Below are 14999 nucleotides of genomic sequence, written 5' to 3'. Positions count from 1 at the left end.
TTTAAGTTATTACATTTATCAAACCCATCGAAATCTTCATCCTCCGTTTCTGCATTCATCTGAGCCTGATCGCGCTGACACCGGGAGAACTGATCAGCTGCGACGGGCAGAGCCCGCAGCTCTCTGGCCGTGCGGAGCAGCCGAATCATTTTCCTGCCGTGCCGGCTTTTGCATAAGCCCGAACAACAGTACAACCCAGCAGACACGTCAGCCCATGCATCTACAATCCTTCAACAGTAAACGACGGAGCCCGCTGCCCGAGCAGCAGCCGACATGTCGGCTGCCGCTCGGTCAGTGGTTCCTCCAGCATTCCGGCCCGCCTCCGCGGCACAGCTCCCCCGGGAGCAGCGTCTCCTTCTCGGCAGCAAGTCCGAGTCTCCCCGTCCGCTCCAGGTGTCCCGCCACGGAGCTGCCGCCGCCGGGCAATCACAGGCGAATTACACGCCCCCCTTCCTCCTTTAACGTTCTTATGGTGGTCTCTACTACGTCCGCAAATCACGGGCAATTCACGCGCCCCCATTCCCCCTTTAACGTTCTCACGGTGGCCTCAATTACGTCCGCCTTATGGATCCGCGTTAAGTCGACGCAGCCTTACGCCGTAGGCTCTGCGTCGGTTACGCGGAACCATAAATCAGCCTTTACCGTAATACAATGGGAGCATTGCGTCATTGGGCGGGCAGCACATTTAAAAAAAAAAGACTTTTATATGCGCCTAAAGGTCGCGAAAATACGGTAGATTTTGTGTCTCACTGTGCATATTTTCTAGTACTGTTTCGTATATATTGCCTTGATTGATGCTGTAAAAATAAAACTTACATTGTCCAAAAATTGCTAAAACCCTGTTCAGACACTGAAATGACCCACTTACCACATCTCCTCTCGTAGCTTGTTGCACCTTGAGCTCGGAGGTGCAGATGGGCCAGTGGGCGGGGCAGCAGAGACGGAGCCCCGACTCAGCAACACACCTTCTCTTCTTGAGACTGCATTATCCCAGGAAAACTCTGGAGCTGCAGGAGGTTCCTCAGATGCCAACATCAGCCATACAGCGTGGCCAGCTGCCCCAGACATCACCAGGGAAACGAGGAACAGTCTCAGAGACAACGGCCTGGGAGACTGGTTGGTAATCTTAAATAACTACTAAAAAATATCCACTTGTGGGAAAACAATGGTTTAATTACCCATGTTTTCACATTATGACACAGTTCCCTGAAACATGCCAGAGGAAACCGAATATTCTCGCAGATTTGCTTGCAGCCCATTTTATACTATACCTTTTGATCACATTGTATTATTAAACTACGGAAGAGTATTAGGGCCAGGCAGGAGAAAAATAAAAATATTTTAGAGGAGAAAGATTCTTTTTTTCATTATGCACTTCGAGAAAAAAGTTGAAATGTCGAGATTAATGTTGAAGTACAATTTCGTGAATAAAGTTGAAATGTTGGGGAAAAAAGGCGAAATTTCGACTTTATTGTTGAAATTGTATTTCAACATTAATCTCGACATTTTGACTTTTTTCTCGAAGTACACAATAAAAAAAAATCTTCCCCTGTCAAATATTTTTTCTCCTGCATGGCCCTAATACTCTTCTGTATTAAACTGATTATATGTCATATCATAAAAATTTGGGGTGGGGGGATTCAGCAGTAAAAGGGAAACAAATAAAGCCTTCACACTCGTTACATTCTGTGACATGTGTTTTGTAGTTCAAGAGAGGAGACAAAGGACCGACGCTTGAGCTCACCTTATCATCGCCGCTCCTATCACCTCACACAGAACGACAGTCATGATGCGGGTGCAGCTCAAAGGTAACGCTAAATCGCGAATGTTCCTCTTGACTGAATTTGTTGTTCCAAAGCAGTGCCCAACAAGAGCTCAGCAATTTATTTAAGGCATGGTGTCTCTGTCGACTGCAGCGGCTTTCTAAAGTTTCTGTCTTTGTGTGTGACTCAGTGACCCTGACGATGAGGTGGCCAGTCTGGCGTCGTCCTCTGGAAACTGCGACTCTCGATCTTCTCACAGAATATCAGTTAACGACTGGAAGAACTCACCGCGAAGCTCGCCGAAACTAAAGAGGAAGATCAAGAAAGATGACGGGTATGTTTTTATTTGACCGTGGAGTCTGTGCTGTTGGAGAGACCTCAGATTAAAGGGTGTGCTGCAGGCCAGCTGGGATCTTGTGGAGGAAACAGAACTACGCAAGTGCACTGTGACAAGATACATGTATCCCATCAGAATATTATCATCATTATTTTAAGTTACTGCCTACCTTTTTAGATTTTTCAGTTCCTTGTAATTAAGCACAGCATTTAAAATGTATACATCAAATATCCTCACAAATGAGGATTAGGCAGATAACTTAAGCTGGAGTGATATGTGAAGCTGGTTTTATAGCCGGTCACACGGGAAGATTTTCTTGCCATCCCAGTGCTCAATTGGATTTGAGCACTAAGGAGGGTCAAAGTCAAATCTATTTATATGGCACATTTAAAACAACCAAGGTGGACCAAAGTGCTTTAGAGGCACACAATAAAGGAATATAAATAAAGCACATCAAAACAAACAAAATAAAAAAGTATCTTAAAATAATATGTCATGCCAAGATGTCTAAAACACGTCCTGAACTGAAAAAGCGAGCAAAATAAAATGGCTTTAAAATGCATTAAGTTTGAGATGCTCTTCATCTAAGATAATAATAATTCAAGCAGGTTGTTGGGAGTGATATAAGTTAACAAGTCACGGAAATAAACTGTACAGTTTGAATTTATGAAAAGGTGCAGCATTGCATTAAAAGTACTGTACAATGGTGTTAAAGTGTAGGCATTTATTTTGTATATTGTAGGCATAATCAAACAGGGGTTTGTGTTTATCTTGGCTCCCTCAGTAATTGTGCATGGAATTAAAAAACAAAAAAAAACAATACGTTTTATTCATAAGACATGAAGAAATGCGTTTGGTGTCAGTTAAATCTGCCTGATTATTGCTTCTATGTAGCAAACACTTGCGTGGTCTCCATACAGGACACATGTCGTCGTGCTCGCCTGTTGTCGTTTGTGTCGCTCTGTAAATGATGGCAGCGATGCAGGGGCTTATCTGCAGCACTGTACCTTGCGGTGCTGATCTTTTGCTTACTACTTATTTGTAGCTCTGACAGCAATGGGGCGAATAAAGCCCGTCTTATGTGAGTTGGAACTGATAAATGTTGGCCATGGGTAATTTATTCTGACATTGCAGCAATCTATCTTTCTACTAGGCTCGAAAGCAACAAAGGAGGAGTAGTTGCAGGAAATACACAAAAACAAACAGTACTACCAAGCGGACCAATTACATTTGCTGCAGTGCACTTCAGGGCAATATGTTCTGGCATTTGGAGAGAAGTGTAGAGTTCCCCCCTGTGGTGCAGAAAGACTGTTGGTTTGGTGCTGAAGCGTAAACGAGGCTCAACAGTCTCACACCTGAATAATCCAACGTAAACAATATGAACTAATCGGCCCATGCTGTTGACAGCTTAAAACTTGATGTTGCTGTAACAGTATTTAAATACTGTTTATTGTCTCCACAGTGAATCATCCCAGTCCAGACAAATGGATCCCGGTCAGGTAAATGCTGTGGCACTTTCTTTTTTCTTTCTTCACTCTACACAGTAGAGTGTTTCTCATTCACACACTTATAGAAACACCTGGACAACTTCTGAATACGCACTATACAATGTATTGTGCTTTTGTTTCGTCACACACTAATGAGCATATTAGGGACAATGTTTGGCTTCAGTTTCTTGCCCAAAAAGACGCCCACATGTGTGAGCTGCAAATAATCACCAGCATTCTGACTTAAAGACCACCTATTCCAGCCACAGAGCCAAAGCTGTCCCCAAAATATTGTTAAAAAACAAGAAAATGTGTTTTCCATCATTAATTCAGTCACGTCCTTCTGGGCAATTACTGCCTTATTGAAATTCAAAATTTTTTGTATCACATACTTGCAGTATAGTTTACATCCTGTCCATTATCAGGTCTTAAAATGAGGCGAATATAATTTAAGATGAAGAACAACACATTACATTGTGTCGTTATTTAACACAAAACTAAGCCAAACGAAGAAGCACTGAGAAATGAAGTAGCACACTCTAGGATGCTGTTGCTTGTAGATCCACCTTCAGCAGGAAGATCATGAAGGGATCATTTTCTGTATCGTATCATTGTGGAGGAATGTGTTCCATTCTTCCTACAACAGTGATTCAGTTTTGTGTGCATTTGTTTACGTGCAGCTTTTAAATGGGCCAATGTTTATTATGCTGTAGTTATTAACTAAATGTCCTTTTGATTAAGTACTTGTTAATCCCCATTTCATCATTGCAAAAAACAGACCTTTAACTAGTGCAGTGCTCATGTACCTTTTTATCTGGTTGACAAATCAGGCGTTTAAAAATTAGCGATTGTATCTTTGTAAAATGAGTCGGTTGATTCACAAGACTGATTTCTATTGTTTGGGTCTGATGCGGTTACATGACCATTCTGCTCACTGAAGTGAGTGTTCAGCAGGTCAAGCTCAGATGTATTTATATAGCATATTTGAAAACAACAAATGTGACCAACGTTTTTAAGCAGGAAGATGTAATGAAAAGCTTTAAAGGTACAATAAAATCAAAACAGCAGTATAGTCCAGTGTCTGTCTGTCTCACTCTACTCAGAACTGAAACCCAAAGAGAGGAAATGTGTTTTTAACAGTGACTTGAGGATATCTAAAGTCTGAGCAGTGCAAGTCTTTGTTTTGTTATGTTTATGTTTAACTTTTCTCTCCACCTACTTTGAAGTTTAATACCGAAACGCAGAACGAGCTGCTGATGCTGCTGCGGACCCAGCAGAGAGAGTTGTCTGAGCTGTGGGGACTCGTGGAGACCATGCCCAATGCCATCATGGCTCAGGTTGAGCACGTCCTGGTTAAACAACAGGAACATGAGCGTATCCTTCACTTATTTATTTGGCCCGTTGTTTTCTGTGTATTCCAACCACACATAAAACCAAATAGATAAGACAAGATAAACCTGAGCCAAATGGATCAACTTATTGACTCGAGCTCTTCGCCTTGAGCCGTGGTGATGTGTCATGTCTCTGTTGCTCGTAAATGTCGTCTGTGTCGTTGTGTTGTGCCTTGACTTGTCACGACCTCAGACCGCAGACTAGAGAGAGTCCTGGCAGAGAGTCAGAACCATCACCAGCAGCTTCAGGAACAACTGGGCCAGCAGGTCAGCCACACCCTCAGCTCGGCGCTGACCAACAAGATGGACAAGGTGCTACGAGAGGAGCTAAAGAAAACAGTCCCACAAAGTAAGCACACGCACAGCCGGCTGAAACATACAGTCCATGACAATGATAACTTCTTATTTTTCATTCTTATTTTTAATTCAACCAAAATTCAGGACAAAATGAATGGAATGTTGTTTCTGTAAAAGGTATCAGTTTATGGAACAATCTGCATACAGAAGCCAAAGAATGCAAATCAAACATTACATTTAAAAGAATAATAAAAGCCAGTTTCATGAAGAATATCATGATAATTGTTAAGTTAGGTGGGTTTTCTTTTATTTTTTTTCTCTCTTTTTAGCACCATTGCATATTTTTTTTTCTTTGAATCAAAAAAGAATACGACAGCTATTTTGTTATTTTACTGTATAACTTTGTTGTTGTTTTTTTTAATTGCGTAATTTGTTTTTTTTATTGATACATTAATGGAAATTTGATTCCTTAGGAAAAAGGGACAGATAAAATAAGCTTAGTCTTCTTTCTGTTCCCTTTCATTCAAGGAAAGAGATTTGTTATAATTATATTGAACTGTTTTGTTTTTCTTTTAATGAATGAAATAAAGAATAAATAACAAAAATAACCACAATAATTCACAGCCCAGCAGTGATGAGTTGATTAGATTTTGAAAGATAGATGAAACAGGGGAGTCTGATTTGTATGACAAAGTCAATATTTATTCATATGGTTTGAAGTAGTGACCAAACAAAAATCCTTTTATAGGATTTATAAGATAGGATTTGGTTTATTTAGCAGTATGTGGGTTTGTTTGTCTTAGCTGTACAAAGACCCATCTTAAAGTACAAGATGGTTCTTGGCCCATTGGTTGGCCCAATTTTAGATAGCTGTTTGTTAATGCCAGATTTAAGAGATTTCAGGGCAAACATGAACAGTGAACACAGTTCAGAGACTGACTGAACTCTACAATTATTGTCATGCCTCTCTGCTGACCAGAAGATGGTGGTATTTTATCATTTTTCCATTTGCCATCTAAAAATCAGAAATAGTTTGGTTACCATCTTAAACAGTGACATTGGGCTGAATAGGTTGCAAACTGGTATTGGTTTCTCTTCTATATTCTCCCCAACAATTGTGGCTTAGAGAGACTGGACTAACATAAACGGTCTGAATAACAAGTAAAAACTAGTATTCAGTTAAAAGTTGAGCCTCTGTTAATGGTAAGAAGCTGTGTTGACACGAGCGGCGATGTTTGGGTACATCTTTCATAATGCTTTGAGACTTCAAAATAACACATTGCAGAAAAATAGGACAAAACATACTAATAAGGATGAGAATTCAAATGAAAGGGTTTCCTCAAATAACTGCTTCGTACCTTGAGCAGTTGAAGTAGATAAAAGTTTTGGCTTTTGTGTTAGGAAATGCAGCAGGATCTGTTAAAAAGATGGGCATTGTATTGTATTTGCAACAAACTCACAACACTGGGGGAAAGTGTTCCTAATTTACTCTGCTGGTTCCTGCTCTGTGACACATAAAGTTTGCTTTAACTTTATATATCCCCTTTAAATGCAAGACGCATACTAAAGTGTTTTCAGTGTTAAAGACTCCCAAAGTTCATGTAAGAAGCCTGCTTGTCTGGACTTTGTTTCTACATCTTAGTGTATTTTTACACAAGACTACCTTTTATTTTTATTTATTTAGAATGGGGACAGTGCATATTAATACACATTTAAATAAGTACATAGATAAATGTAAATATGCCAGATATAGCCAATAGGCTAATTTTCATCTGCAGTCCCTTGTCAGGTTGATGGCAACAGAATAAAACAAGAAGTCACAATTACAAATGCACAATACATATCACATAGCAGAGTAGTCCTGGACTACTACTATTATATTATAAATGATGAATGAAAATAAACTATTATAGATGTAAGTTAACAGTTAACTGTCACCCGTGGTGACAATATACACTGTTCCTAAATGTACACACATTGTGGTTATGAAATGCAAATACTGTAGAATAATTTTGTTATAATTTGATATAGGTCTTTTGTTCATTGTTTTGGTTTAAATGTTAAGACAGGAGGAAGCCTAGAAAAATCTGTCAAGTTATTGATGAGAAACAGAGGTGGGATTAAATAAGTTTTCTTCTTCCCACTCCCTTTCGAGTGTTAATGAATTAATTTGAATATTGAACCTGCACGTCTACTGTTAAAGGTATTTGCTTAATTTTCTGTTGCACGCAGGTCACTTATGTTGTAAATATTGTACCGGTTAAAATAAATATGAACTGAACTACTCAATTGATTTTTAACAGCTTGGTTTAAAATAGACCGTCTTGCAAAACGTTCTACATGTTGGAACCATTTTAAAGGTTACCGAACTTGGTCTCAGACATCATGGGAGTAAAATGTGATTCTCGATGTGACCCTTGTACCGTTGGTATAAGCTGGTATTTGTCTCTTTCGGTTAATGACTGTTGCCTTGCAGGCCCCTCTAAGCACTGGGCGTTTTTCCAGCTTGAGTTGATAATGCTGGGATTTGCATTCTAAAAAGAAAAAAAGGATCCAAGTTATATTGACAGAAAAGTAGATATTTAGTTTTTCTAATTTGATATCCCACTAACTCGACAGATCAATAATAGAAATCTGCATCCAGGTTTGCTCTAAATTAATGCATATAAATCTTATGAAGCTGCACAGTGACTTCTTGTTTTGTAGCGTTTGAAGAAGCTTGTACAGCACCCTGTACATAAATAAATTATGATGTTATTTAATGCTTGACATCATCCGAGGCATAAGTAAATTAAATATAGCAAAGGCATAGAGGTGTGTGGGGCCAGTACACTGAAATAAACAGCCTCAGGAGGGATGGTTTCCTGCCTCGCCTCTGCTGCCCTCTAATTTGAATATTTTTATTTATATATATATATTTTTTTTTTCACACTCCAGTATCACTTGTCTAATTATAGAGGAGTTCTTGCTAATCTGTCTCGCTAATTCTTTTCCCCTCTGCAGCAATTTCTAAGAGTCTGGAGCCGATGACGGGTCAGCTGAACAGCACCATTGCTGCTAAACTGACCAACGTAGAGGTCAACCTGAAGGACAATGTTGGCAAGGTGGTCAAGTCAAAGGTTTGTGTCAGTGCTTTGGGGTTTGTTTTTTTTTGTATTTTTCTTTTTCAAAGCTGCACGAAGCAAATCCGTCACCATCTCTTTGACACATTTCACACTTTGCGTCCCGTTCCCCAGAACACAACAGACGCTATCGGTCGAGCGGCAGCTGAAGCCATGCAGGGGCCCATTCAAGCCGCCTACAAAGACGCCTTCCAGAGCATCGTCCTGCCTGGCTTTGAAAGGAGCTGCCAGTCCATGTTTCAACAGATCAATGACAGCTTCAAACAAGGCACACAAGAATGTAAGACAACTCTGTACGAAGATGAACTAGTATAGAAGACAGTCCTGAAGTCAGCTGCAGAACAGGTCAAAGTAGATGTCTTCACTTGTGTGCTATGAGAGGACACTATTATTCATTCTTTACAAGCTAACATTTTTAGAAATGTTGGAAGTATTGGGCGTTTTGATGGCTGGTGTCCTTGTTGAGACACTTTGTGTTAATGTTCTCTTTGTGTTAGCTGTAAATAGCTCCAAGAGGAGTTTTTATCTGGATTTCTTAAGTTTTCGCCATGACTTCTTAGTTGACTTTATTTGTCAACATTCACTAGTCATTCATATACGTTTTGAGTGACCTTTCCTCAATCTCTAAGTATGTAGTTGATCTACACTAGATTGTCATCAAGGACACACAGGTGGCTCTCCAGCTAAATTTGGTACACAATCCAAGTGTCCATTTTGTGCTTTTGCTCCTTGTCGTGATTTTTTTGTCTTTTTTTTGTCTTCCTGGAATAAGAGCTCTGTACAGGCGTTGTTTGATTTAGTGGTTAGACATCTGTATCAAGGATTTCTGGAAAATCCAGCGACATTCTGTCACACATAACATCTATTTTTTTTTGTTTTTGTGGGGAAGTTCAGGTTTGTCTCAGTGTAGAAATCCGCCTTTTACAATGGTGATATTGATCAGTTCCATGTGAAACTACCAAGTTCCTATGTGGTGAGAAATCCTCGTAACATATTCATCCATGTGCAACCCAGTTGGATTTAAGAACTTAAACCTCCTTGATCACACAGACTGCAGTCATTTGGCCCCAAGACTTTGAACGTCCCAGAAAATGGTGTTTTTGCTGCCTGCATAAACTTGTTTACTTGTGTTGGAAGGCGCTTAGATTTCTTTTTGACTTCCGTCTTTGTTGTCATCCAGCGATTTGAGATGTGTGAAGAACAGAAAGAGAAGTCAACATAAAATGTTGGAATTGTGCAGCTTTTGTACAATGTCTTGACTTGATTTAACTGTTGATGATCAGTCAGATTTTTCTTCATCTTTAGCTGGCAACCTTGTGCAGAGACGACACAAAGTTAGCCTATCGTAAATAAAAAAGCTCTGTCACTTAGCTGCTCGCGGCTCCCAGCTGACTTTTCAGCAGCGCCGAGACAAACTTAAAAAAAAAAAAAAAAAAGCGGCGCCACTTGAAGCTTCTCTCACTCATTTTTTAACTTGATATCGAACACAAGCCACAGACCCAGCAGCACATCGATCATCTCCTCCAGGTTCTACATCTTTAGTGTTGTTGTCTTCTCCGTGTAGATACACAATCAAATACGTCACAGCAGCTTCACTCCAACTTCTGCTCCAGGTGCTGAATTGTTATGGAAAAGAAACCAGGCCGAGTCGAGCTGAGATGAGTAGAGCTGAGTAGGTGCTAGTGGAAAAGCGCCATTAGGCCCTAGCCAATATTTGAACCATAACCTTTTTAGCTGCAAGCCATCAACGTTGACCACCGTCCTCCCAAGCTGAGGCAAAGACATGTTTTTGACAACACACATTTGTTTAAAATTCTGCAAAGAGACTTTTACAATAATTAATACTTAACCCTTTTTGGGAAGACATGAAGCGAGGCGGTTTGTGCAGGCGCTCCAAATAATGATTACCATTAAAAAAAAAAAACTGGAAAAGAGGAAATGATAGTGGAAGCGAGTGTTTGGATGAGTGCCGCTCGCTGCCAGTGTGTTCTGGACACGATGCTTGTCAGCAGCTGGACTTGAACCTTGTCCAGCATGTCTCTTCTGTGGGTGCAGGTGTATGATGGGAGCTCTGGTGTTTGTGCACATTAAATAAGTTGCCTCCCGCTCACCCTGCTCTGAAGAAATGCCAACCATCACAAAGACTGAACTGCTTGGATTATTTGAATTTCTTGCCTCTCAAACACCAATTGAAGATGAAGAGCTCAGTTTATAAGCATATTCTCTTACATCCTCTGACAAAATGCAATTACTACAGCAGAGAAATGCATCTATGTCAAATGAGGATACCGGTAAATGGATTTTAAAGGTAGATTATTGTAATTTGTGAAACAAATAAGGATTTCTCTGATTTTTGTCATATTTGCAGCTAAAAGTTAGCTGTTGAAGGTTCTTCTAGGTTCTTCTTGCATGGGTCTAATGCTCCAGATGTGAGCTGACAGCTGCAGCTGCAGGACAACCCTAGCAGTATCACATGGCATGCTTTAACAATGCAGTGTGGTGAACGACTAACTGCATAATAAATGTTTCATTTTCTTTACTTTTTTTTTTTATTTATGTAACATCTGCCTCGTACATTTTTTAAAGGCAAACGGAAACATTCTTCTGATTTACGTCCCAGTATTTATAGTCAGTAAATGCCTTACTGTTCATAATTTATTGGTGTATTTCTAATTATTATTTGGTTTCTACTTTAACAGTGGAACAAACATGATGCCAAGAAAGACATCATTAACCACAGCCATTTTTTTGAAGAGCCATTTCTAATCTGATTTAATGGTTTTAATTTTTTTTAATACAGTGTTTGATTTAACTGAAGTGGCAGAATGTAATAACATAACACATTTGAAAGACCCAAAACAGCTTTCTTGCACAATGTTGATTCTGAGTCACTTTTCTGATTTTGGGTTGATGTAAGAAGAGGGTAAGATTTTCCATTTTCATCTCTGCAGACATCCAGCAACTGGAGTCTCACATGAAGAGCAGGAAGCAGAGAGAGCAGGAGGCGAGGGACCCTGTGGTTGCACAGCTGCAGCAGATGATCGACAGCTTCCAGACCTCCACCGATCAACTGGCAAACAACATAACGACGACAGTCAGGACTGAGGTCCAGCACCAGATGCAGATGATGGTGGGAAAGTACGTATCCTAGCTGTCCCTTATTGGTCCCCTGTCTGCCATGTCTGAGGCCAAGTCCTTAACACCATCTGAGACGAATTCAATTAGTTTTGTTTTGTGATATTGGCCCTTAACCCTTTATGACCGGCTGGAGCGCCGTTGCTCCCGTTTTCATATTGATTTTCAAAATGTATGTACAATTACAACCAAATAAAAAAGAGCAATAATTCTTTTTGCACGTTAAACAGGAATGGTTTCACTTACATATCCTGCATTCAGTGTCCCAGAGTTTTAATCCATAAATCGTTTGGAAAAATCCCATAATAATCCAGTAAAATTGTGGAAATCGTCATAATTGACATTGCGGGTTATTTATAGATCCGGTACGTGTTCCCAGCACGTCCCAGGTTGGCATACGTTCACACATACATCACCTTCTCAGCGTGTCATCAGGTTGGATTTTTTTACAGTATTTTTTCATGTCACTTCCCGGAAAAGGGAGGTGACGTCATTCCCCAGGGAAACTAGTGGCTTTGAATTTGTGCTTTTTATCAGAGATTTTCACGAAAGATTACTAAGCGACATCCCACACACACCATACACGCACTACACACTCACTATACAAGCCCACACACACACACACATATCTGGAAACGGTTTACCGTGAGTTTTGGAGCCGATTTCAGCACCGGATGAAGACGCAATATATAAAATTATATATCTCAAAAACTAAAGTATGAATTAATTCCAAATAAATTTCCTGTTGTTTGAAAGGCTTTTGTTACTTTTTTCCATTGACAATTTTGACGGATCTAGCTATGGGATTTCTTTATTTAGAAAAATGTGTAAAATTAAAAAAACGATTTACATTTCTTTGGTTCTTTAGCAATTTATTTAGTTAGTATGGACTTGTAACATACAAATTATTAAAGATTGGTTTATATGGGTTGTTTTGTTGTGTAGAAAATCAAAATGCTCCATAAAATGGCAATATAGTATGCAAAAATATGCTTTGGTGGACTTGTTCTATGGTAGGTCAAATAGTTAAAAACACTTCAGACTTCAAACAAGGAGCAATTTGTGCTCCTAGTGTATACAGATGTTACTCACAGTGATTAGTTTTGATATCATCTACTCACATGCCATTCTATTTTGGACATTTTGAAAAATCAAGAATGCATATCGACCAATATATTTGCAAACTGCACAGTCCTGTTCACTGTCTATTTAGCAGGTGCATTATAGATTTGAGAATAACACAAAGATTAATCCTCAAGCTAAGGTAAAAGCATAATTCGTTCAAATCTCTCGTTCCCACTGCAATTAATTTCATGGCCTCGAGAGTTTATAGATGGTCAGGGGTGAAGTAGAAAGGATGTGGTTGGCCAAATAAAACTTTAATATCATGAAGATGAAGTGATGTTGTGGGTCTTTTGCTGAGCTGTAAGGTTTTACTCCTAGATTGAAGGGAAAGTACAGCAAGTGAAACTTGAGATTACAATTGTGAGAGCTATATGAGGAAATTAGCCAGAACTATTTAACTGAATCATGCTACAGTCCTCAACATGAAAGTAATCTGAAAGGAAACTTTGTCTTTCCCCTCCACAGTCTGCAGGAGTCTATTCTTAGCCATGTGCAGCGGATTGTCAAAGGAGAGGTGGGCATGGCGATGAAGGAGCAGCAGGCAGTGGTCACCTCCAGCATCATGCAGGCAATGAGGTCAGCAGCCGGGACACCTGTCCACACGGCACACCTGGACTACCAGACGCAGCAGGCCAACATCCTGCAGCTCCTCCAGCAGGGCCAGCTCAACCAGGCCTTCCAGCAGGTAAAACACACACGTACCCAGCTGGGATCAGCTCTCCGCTCCTTCCTCTGCACTTTAATACTTTTAATGAATGCAGGCCCCAATGCACAACTCACTGCAATCAAACGGATTCCTTGGTGCAACAAAGCTCCGCCAGGATTCAAGAGTCCACACTGCTATTGGAGTGTGAATGTTTTCACACTGGCATTGTTTAGGTTGGCCCCAACAAATAATAAGTGCAGTTTCCTTGGGTGAAACAGACAGAAACTGCACTCCGGTGAGCACCAAACTGAATTTATCTGAAGAGGAGGTCTCTGTGCAGCTATCGGTGAACTCTAATGCTGTTCATATATGATGTGAAAGCTCTTGAATCTCAATTTGACTTGACTGTGTGTATGCAACAAAAAATGCTAGAAAAAAAGGCAGCAAGTTTCTTGAACTTTGAAATACTTGATCATGAGTATGACAGCTGATTTTCCCTAGTGGGGACAATAAAGGTTTCAATTAGTGCTGTTTATACATAAACTTGTCGTTCAAAGACCCTAGCAAAGATTTGCTGTCCTCGCTCCCCTGAGTCGCGTCCAGGTCTGTCACCCTACTTTGTTTGTTTGACTAGCAACGCAGGTGGGAAGTGACCTGCCACTGCCAAGTGGCCTACGGGTCCCTCAATGGGCCAAATTTAAAATGTTCGCGCATTTTGCCACTCAAAATTAATTGCGTTAATTAGATTAATTCATTACACTGCTAATTAACACGGTAGGAAAATTAACACGCTAAAGTGACAGGCCTAGTTTCAATACAATACAATATGCCACATGTTTGATCTAAAAAGGCTAGTCAGCTGAGTGGTCCATTGTGGGTAAAGGAGCACAACAAATGCAGCAAAAGAAAGTAATGCCAGGAGTCGTGGACAGTTTCCAGCCGTGACATGCTACTTTTATAAATTGTATCTTAGCTAGAGTGGTACAGTCACCCAATATAGAAAAAATGTCAAAAAGATGTCAAATGTCATCTTTTATATATCTGCTTGTAGAAAAAAATGTCAAACTCCGGGATCAAAACCATATACTGCAGAAGCTGCTGGGAACTTGCCCACTGCTCCCAGCTCCTTCCGCCAAACCTCGACGTTTACAGCAGAATATAGTTCAATATGTTGACTCAACGGTGAAATCAAAAGTGACTGTTGCAATTCCGATGCTGGGTTCATACAAATGGCTGGTTTCTTCGCTAAGTACAATAGCATAATGATAACTGATGAGGAAGTGATGATTAAAAATAAAATGGATTGCTTTATAAAACCTCGCCTGGCCTGGTTCAAAACAATCCACCACCCTCACAGTTGCCATTGATGGGAAATGAAACGACTGAGACCAGAATTTTTTTTTTGTGAAATGGGCTGTACATATGTTTATTTTTGCTCTAAAGTTGCACATTTTAACATGGAGGTCAGTGGAGATGGACTGGCTTTTGCTGCCAGCCTCTAGTGGTCAGCTGAATAACTGCAACGATCTTAGTTAATCGTGAGCCCCAATCCAGAAGTTAGATGATTACTTGATTAAAATGCATAGTTGTGTTGCCATGCTTTTTACGCCGGTTGTCATGGAAACGTTGACTCTGGAAAGACTGATATTGACCAATAACACTGACTGACGTCACTTGCTGGATTAGAGTCAGAACA

At 40.1% G+C, this 14999-nt stretch overlaps 1 protein-coding gene across 4 annotated transcripts in view; it reads left to right on the top strand.

Moving 5' to 3' along the window:
- edc4 (enhancer of mRNA decapping 4) overlaps positions 1 to 14999 on the top strand; it is a 51845-nt gene that overhangs the window by 25252 nt on the left and 11594 nt on the right. For all 4 annotated transcript variants that reach the window (XM_061721140.1, XM_061721139.1, XM_061721138.1 and 1 more), the window contains exons 19-28: positions 886 to 1116; positions 1707 to 1808; positions 1954 to 2097; positions 3563 to 3599; positions 4814 to 4961; positions 5172 to 5327; positions 8279 to 8394; positions 8512 to 8677; positions 11349 to 11535; positions 13123 to 13342. In XM_061721140.1, coding sequence (XP_061577124.1) covers positions 886 to 1116; positions 1707 to 1808; positions 1954 to 2097; positions 3563 to 3599; positions 4814 to 4961; positions 5172 to 5327; positions 8279 to 8394; positions 8512 to 8677; positions 11349 to 11535; positions 13123 to 13342 — 1507 coding nt within the window. The remainder of the gene's footprint in view (positions 1 to 885; positions 1117 to 1706; positions 1809 to 1953; positions 2098 to 3562; positions 3600 to 4813; positions 4962 to 5171; positions 5328 to 8278; positions 8395 to 8511; positions 8678 to 11348; positions 11536 to 13122; positions 13343 to 14999) is intronic.

Source organism: Cololabis saira, chromosome 5, assembly GCF_033807715.1.
Source record: "Cololabis saira isolate AMF1-May2022 chromosome 5, fColSai1.1, whole genome shotgun sequence".
NCBI classification, from domain to species: domain Eukaryota; kingdom Metazoa; phylum Chordata; class Actinopteri; order Beloniformes; family Belonidae; genus Cololabis; species Cololabis saira.
Note: the sequence above shows the minus strand (reverse complement) of the source record. Positions and strands in the feature narration are given on the sequence as shown.